Raw genomic sequence first — 7605 nt, 5'->3', positions numbered from 1 at the left:
ATGGTTTTTCTTGGTGTTTCAACGACAATGGGTTTCAGGGGTATCATTGCATTGTTTTTACTTTTTCTGCATATTGTTGATTTGAAAAGCTATGGAGCTGAAGCAAAACAGACAATGGAGCATATTGAAGATGAATTGGAGCTGGAAAGGGAACTTAAGAGTTTGAATGTTCCTCATCCTCTCAAGACCATTATAGTATGTTATCTATACTCTTTTTTTTTTCTCTCCACTATAGACCTATGTAATCTATGATGGTTTTTTCTCTCTCTCATGGAGAAAGAAAGAAAGATAGCACGGTTACGGCATTGGAAATTTGTATTGATTTTCACATTTCTTTTCTTATGCCTTTAACTAATAACAAATGGAACAAAAAATGACACCAAAGCAACAAGATAGCATGGTTACAGCATTGGATGTTTTATCCTTCTTATTTATTTGTCCCTTGATCTTGTAGACAAAGGAGGGTGATATCCTTGATTGTGTTGATTTGAATAAGCAACCAGCTTTATCTCATCCATTGCTCAAAGATCACAAAATCCAAGTATGTTGTATTTCTCACCCATTTATTTGTTTTATTTCACCTTCATTTAACAAATCAAGACCCAGGGGCATATCTTATTAACTTTGACTGAAATGTGACTTTTACTACTATAATTTCCTTGCAGATGGAACCAAGTGTTCATCCAGAATGGGGGGCAAATATAACTTCTTCAGCTGTTGAATCTTTGCTAAGTGCTTTAGAGCTTGAGGAATGTCCCGAAGGATCTGTTCCCATTCGAAGAACTTCAAAAGAAGATCTTTTACGGGCTAGAACTTTTTCAAGAGAATTCATCAGCAATTTCAACCGAAGCAACAGACAATTTGCTGGACAATTAGTAAGCAATCACCAACTCCTATTCTAACTAATTCATGTCTCAGATTGAAACTTAATTATAACCCATCTAAATGATGTTAACGATATTAACTTTTTTTTTTCCTATCATTTCGAACTTTTAATGGTGTACCTAGTACACAAGACTAGTCACAATCAATCTTTTTAAAGGTATACCTATTGCACAAGACTAGTGATGTTGCAAAGTCCACAAAAGATCATAGTGTACACAACTTCTTACTTGTACGTTCAGAAAAAAATAACTGTTTATTATTCAAACCCACAACCACTTGTCTCTGTAAAGCAATCTTAATTGTTGCATCGTTCAACCCATAAGGAGAGTTTACAATTTGGATTCAAATGCAAATTAAGGTTTTTTTTTTTTTTTTTCTGTCTATAAGCATAATTAATGAAATATATCTTGATGCAAACAATAGGGTTGCACTTAAACGGAATGTAGGCCCTTAGTTGATCGGGAATTCTGATTAATTACCATTTATTAAGAGTATCACATGCTATAAATACTTTCTTGCTGGTATTCAAAATTAGTTAATGAAGTCTTGACACTTTATTTTTATTTATTTTTTTTGGTTAAATTCCTTACAAACTTATGTGCTTAGAAAATGTGGACTTTTGCTAAGCATCATCTACAATCAAAGAATGCTCGTTGAGGAAAATTATGCAACTTTAAACTCTGACAACCACCAGCTTGTTTTAAGGATTAAGTTATCATTTCCTCATAACATAATTTGTAGGTATCGTTTTTGCATCAAATCTAATGTAAATAGGAAAAGGAGTTAAAGTATGCGGATAAAATTGTAGGCACTGATTAATGCAAAACAATCACATGCCTTTTTTTTTTTATAGCAAAATAAATAATCATATGGTTGGATGTATATACTAAGTAGTTTTAAATTATAGTAATTGAAGTAAATGGGTTTTTACTGTTCTTTGTTTTGAACATATTATTAACCTCTAGAAATTGAACATTTAGATTGCAGATGTTAACAATGAGCTGCCGGGTTATCCAATTCATGGAGCTTCTGCAACTATTAATGTATACAATCCAACTCTTACAGACCGTATGCAGTTTACAAATGTTCAAATTTGGATTAATGGTGGTCCAAATGAATCCCCCAATTATATAATGGCTGGATGGTCGGTATGTATTTAACAATCTAGATTTTTTTGAACTCGTTCGTCACTTGAATCGTCGTCCCTAAGACCTTTTAGTTTATAATTGAATAAATTTTGAATGTTATCTAACTTTATTTTCTACACTCTTAAAAATCAGGTTAATCCAAGCTTATATCATGACCCAGAAACTCATTTATTTACATTTTGGACGGTATGTTTAATAACTTCTAGTTCTTTAATTTGTCACATCAAAACATGACTTACAATGATTCTTTTCTTTTCTTTTCTTCTATTTTTTATTTTTTTCCTTATTTCTTTTCTGGGATCAAAAGACTTACAATGGTTGATAACACATTATATTGTAGTTAATAATTCTTGCTCTTTTTCTACATTTTTTAAATTGATTGATAATAATTTTTTCCTTTTTTTCCTCATATTTATTTTGGGAACTGAGGTTCACCCAAGCTAGCTTACTAACTCATTGATTACATCGAGAGTAATTTTTCACATATAAATATTAAATACAAAGCAGGGCTTCTCCCCTGGCCCTGAGGGGATTTGAACCCTTGACCATTCCATGTATATTTTTCTTTCCATAGGATAAATTCCAAAATATGTGATAAATAAAGACACCATATATAAACATTTACATTTATGAGAACCCTTTCCCTCTTTGCAATTTTCAATCTATTAATTTCTTGTATAAATAATCAAAAAATTTATAAAATACCTATTTATTTAAATACCTAAAATTTTTGGTTGTTGTATGTCTTTTTGGCTTTTAATTTAAATTACCTTTTAGCAGGAAGAAAAAAACTAAAATTTCAAGGTTTGCAGGGTGATAATTACAAAAATGGGTGCCCCGATACTCAATGTAGAGGGTTTGTACAAACTCACAGATCATTTAGGCCAGGTGGTATTATAAATCCTACTTCTGATCTTGGAAATAAACAGTATGAGTTCCATCTCGCTATTCACCAGGTATAACTTTCTTTTATCTTTTATTCCAAGTAAGTCATCAAAAAAATGCATATTAGCGACATTTGTATCTCCTCTTTATGATCGAGGATGCCAATCTCACATAGACATGTGCTGTAAGAATAGGTTTCATACAATTAATTTGTATATCTTTTGATGATCAAACTAGATCGATAGATCGCATTTAGATCATTGTTGGTAATTCTACCGATTGTTTTCTTACAGGATCGAAAAACTGGAGACTGGTGGCTGCAATTTCAAGGCATAACCATTGGTTATTGGCCAAAGAACTTGTTTAATTCTTTAGCTACTGGTGCTAAAGGTAATTCTTGGGGAGGTGTCGTAAGAATTGGTTCTAATGGAGAATACCCTAAAATGGGAAGTGGAATGTGGCCTAAACAACGATATACATGTTATTTACATGCAATTGAGTATTTGAACGGGGACTACAGTGTCTCACATCCAGGATCAGCAGGTAGCGTAGACATTCGTGTGGATAACAAACGTTGCAATGATATAAATTATATACCTTATAACGATGTAAAACATGGAGCTGGTATTAATGTTGGAGGACCTGGTGGACGTTGTGGCTAATTTTTCTACTAAAATGTAATTAATCTTGATATGTCTCTACTTAGTTTTTTTATTATCATGAATAAATGAATATGTCTCCCTATAGATATGCTCCTTTGCCTTTTAATTATTACCCATAATTATGTATATAATTACCCAAGGCCTAACAAAGTAGTCTACTAGGCCCACAACCCTAAACAAAACATTTAGAAGCAGTAAGTGGCATCACAATTACTAGTTCTGGGTCAATTTCAGGTTAAAACATATGTGAATCTAGAAGGGTCAGATATTTAGATAGATGGAAAGTTCTAGAAGTCTATTTTCTAACGCAATAAACGGTGACCAGTTTTCTATTTCCTTGGGGGAGTTATTCTCATAGCCACCTCTCCACTTCGAAGCATATTGAAACTAGTTAACCCTGGAGGAAACACAACCAACTTCCTCTTAGGCCTCAAATGAAAAGCCCCAAATTTGGCTCTTGCGAATGCCCGCAGCATCTCTTGAAAGGTTCAAAACGAAATTGATTGCCATGATTCACATAATCATCTCTCAAAATCAAACAGAGACATAAAGAGAAGTAACTGAAAGCATTCATTGCATTCTATTAACCCCAACTACCAAAACCTAGCATTCAATGATGAAGAATCCATTAAAACTAGGTTTAAAGAAGAGAAGTTTCAAGAACACTCACCTTTCTTGGCGTTACCGCGATATCCCTTAGTTTCCTCTTCATTCAAAGCTTCAGCCCCACTCTAGCATTAGAAAATATTTTCTATGATAAATGGAGGCATAAAATAGGGTTTTTAAACCCGTTTTCTCGAAACTACCCCGAAGTGGGCATGGGCGGTCAAACCAAGGTGTTCAATCGGCCCGATTGACCAGAACTTGGTTGACCCCACAACTGAGGTCCGATTCAGGTGATTTTTGGTTTGTTTGATAGGTCTTTCAAGTGCCTACGTTTGGATACATTTACCTCGTCATTTGGATTTTCCTTCGTCGGTTTCCAAACTTGCCAAAATCTCTTTTTAATGTCTTTGTGATTAACTTTCTCTCTTCTCTTAAACTCTAGGAGAGTGGTCGAGTCATCACTAGGGTCATCCACTACCATGGGGTCCATTTCTAAACCTTCGGGCTTGATCAAATGGTCCATTTCTAAACCTTTGGGCTTGATCAAATGGTCCACAGTTGTCACTTACTCGAGTTTCGGGTTCGCAGTCCTGAAACAATGGGTTAAAGGGTTAGAAATATGAAGGATTTCACATACATATATTGTTTATTTAAATGTGAAATGGATGGTGATATATGGTCATGTTGACCTCATTGAGTTCTGTTGAGCTCATTTCTTTCTATATAAACTTTTTAGATCTTATTATAGGTTAGGAACACTCCGTTACATACAGATATTTTAAACTTTTTAGATCTTATTACAGTATTTCACATACATATATTTTTAAATTTTTTTACTATTTCCTTAGCTTTTTCATTTTTTATATTAATTTCCTTCATTTTTCCAGCTTTTTTCTCTTCTCACATACAAAATATCACTTTGCCCCCCCCCCCAAAATTTGAAAACAAACTTTAAAGGTAAAATAATAGGTATAAATGTCATCCTTATTTAAAAAATAAATCCTCCATCCCTATTTATTTTCCCCTCTCTTCTCTCTCACATCTTTTCTTCCTATTTATTCTCCTTCAATAAACATGGGTTAAGGAAAATTTTTGAAAAAAATTTATTATTAAATATTCAAAATGCCATTTCTAATGGAAACTAACTCCTCAATTCCTATTAATTCTCCTCTCTCTTCTCTCTCACATCTTTTCTTCTTATATATTCTCCTTCTATAAACATGGGTTAAGGGAAATTTTTGAAAAAAATGTATTATTAAATATTCAAAATGTCATTTCTAATGGAAATTAACTCCTCAATCCCTATTTATTCTCTCATATCTCCTCTTTTCTCTCTCCTCTTTTCTTTCTATTTATTCTCTTCGATTTCTTTCTTTTTATTTATTCTATAAGTGCGGATTAAGGAAAATTTGGGAAAAAATCTTCTACACAATTAGGTTCTCTTTCTCTTTTTCAATTTTATTTATTTTTTCTCTTTTACTTATTTTTTATGTTATTCTTTATTTGATTTTATATTCTTTATTTTTGTATTTCTTTTGCAATTTTTATTATTTGATTTTATATTATAAATAAAATGTCTATAATTGTAAGGTAACTAACTACCATTGGTTTGCATCTCTTACCCTTTTTTTTTTTTTTTTTTTTTTTTTTGTTTTTTTTTGCAAATTTTTTAGGGTTAAAGTCATGTGTATTTTTTTTTTTAACTGATGTTTTAATTTACCTATTTCTGTCAAATATATGTGTGCCCCACAAAATATATGTAGGCGTATTTCTTAATATAATAAAATAATTCATAGGTGGGACCCTAATGGGTCTTATAAGGGCCCACACAATATGTGTGGTGAAAAAGCATTGGTGCTTCCCCAATCTAAACTTTTATTATTCGCCCCCCCCCCCACTATTGAATCCTGGTTCTGCCCCTGAGTACGCCGCCGCCTGAATTCAACGAGGGACCGACAGGTGAGGATTTGGGGGTACATGGAGACTCGTGCCCATGTTCGAATTGCTCCTACGGAGTCGAATACTATTGAAGCCACGATGATCACCCTATGAGATTGTAGTTGCCCTTGTAACGATTTGTTACATTCTTCTTATTAAACTAATAGATGGTGGCACTACTTATTCTTTTGAGCCTCTCCGAGAACATAGACTTCCGCTGTTGAACAATTACTTTCTTAAACTCTAATATTTGACTTGATTAACTTTGGATAATGATTTTGAATTCAAAATCATGGATAAATCTAATATCTCTAATATTATGACTTTTATTTGATACTTTATGTTCCTTTCTTGCTATTGGATTATGCTATGTTGTATTATTGTTATGGATTGACACTGAACCTTGATCCTGTAGTGTTATCAACCCCACGGGTATTCAGATGAGTCTTGATCCAGCTAGATGGGGTGTGACGGAAGTTAGTTTTAGAGCTCAGTTCATTTTCAATCCTAACCTTAATACTACATAGTGGGAGCATCTCAAGTCACCAATCCAAAACCCTACCCACCCTTGTTGGGGCTTAAGAATTCCCAACCCAAACCCTATCCTTTCAGGGTTCTTCTAAACCCAAACCCCCCCCCCCCTGATTTACCTTGGGAAGCATCGGGTTAGCTTTGATTTACCCTGATTTACCTTGTTGGGGTCAATTGCAAGTATATTTGGGTCGCCTATTTTTATGGATCATTGCACGGCCAAGTGGGAGAGTTTGGTGTAATCCAGGTTTTGTGTGATTGTGAATGTGAAGGATGCACCGCCCCAACACTATCAAAAAGGTGGAGTACAACTGGGCACTATTTTTGGTCATGTCGATCAATATTGTCCTAAGGCTCTTCCAGCTGCTATGGTGCAAGAAAACATTTCTCCAATGGCAACATACCCTCAACCAACTAATGTTAGAAATGATACCGATGGAGGCTGGAGTCCGGTTGTGCCGAGGTGTTGCAAAAGGTGAGTGGGGAGAGCCCAGGGCCAATGACAGCCGGCGGCGGCACCACAATAGTGTGTTGGGACGGTGGCCATATGACTCTGCGATGTTCTTCTCTGGGCTCCTAATGCCAGTAACTCTATTTTGAGGAAAATTGGAAGTTTTTTCAAATAGGAGGGAAAACTATCCTAGATAGAAAGTGGTATGGTTAGAGGGAATATCCTTAAACATTCTTTTATGTGGTGGAGACTATTTTTGTAGGGATCGATTTGAGTAAGAATGAGATGCATCCTCAATCTGTAAAGCACTAAATGAGGAATTTGGTATAAAGTGTGCAGCTTCATCTTGCTTTCCAGTGCTAGCTCTTAATAAAAGTAGCAATCTGAGTAAGAGAGTCTTGGGTTTCTTTTGGAATGTTTTGCTTCGCCTATGCTAGTTTTTCTATAAACACTTGTACAACTTGTAGAGATAAGTATTGGTGATATGAGAAATGGTTCA

At 34.4% G+C, this 7605-nt stretch overlaps 1 protein-coding gene across 1 annotated transcript; it reads left to right on the top strand.

Moving 5' to 3' along the window:
• LOC149024098 (protein neprosin-like) lies at positions 1 to 3580 on the top strand. The gene is made up of 6 exons (XM_089143410.1): positions 1 to 195; positions 455 to 541; positions 666 to 875; positions 1866 to 2033; positions 2166 to 2219; positions 3212 to 3580. Exons 1-6 carry the CDS (start codon positions 1 to 3, stop codon positions 3578 to 3580), a joined length of 1083 nt encoding a protein of 360 aa, XP_088999536.1.
• Positions 3581 to 7605: the final 4025 nt, after the last annotated feature.

The sequence above is a fragment of the Hakea prostrata genome, chromosome 2 (assembly GCF_041222555.1).
Source record: "Hakea prostrata isolate BN-2017 chromosome 2, UWA_Hpros_2, whole genome shotgun sequence".
Classification (NCBI taxonomy): domain Eukaryota; kingdom Viridiplantae; phylum Streptophyta; class Magnoliopsida; order Proteales; family Proteaceae; genus Hakea; species Hakea prostrata.
The sequence above is the reverse complement of the archived record's forward strand: the minus strand, read 5'-3'. Positions and strand labels throughout refer to the sequence as shown.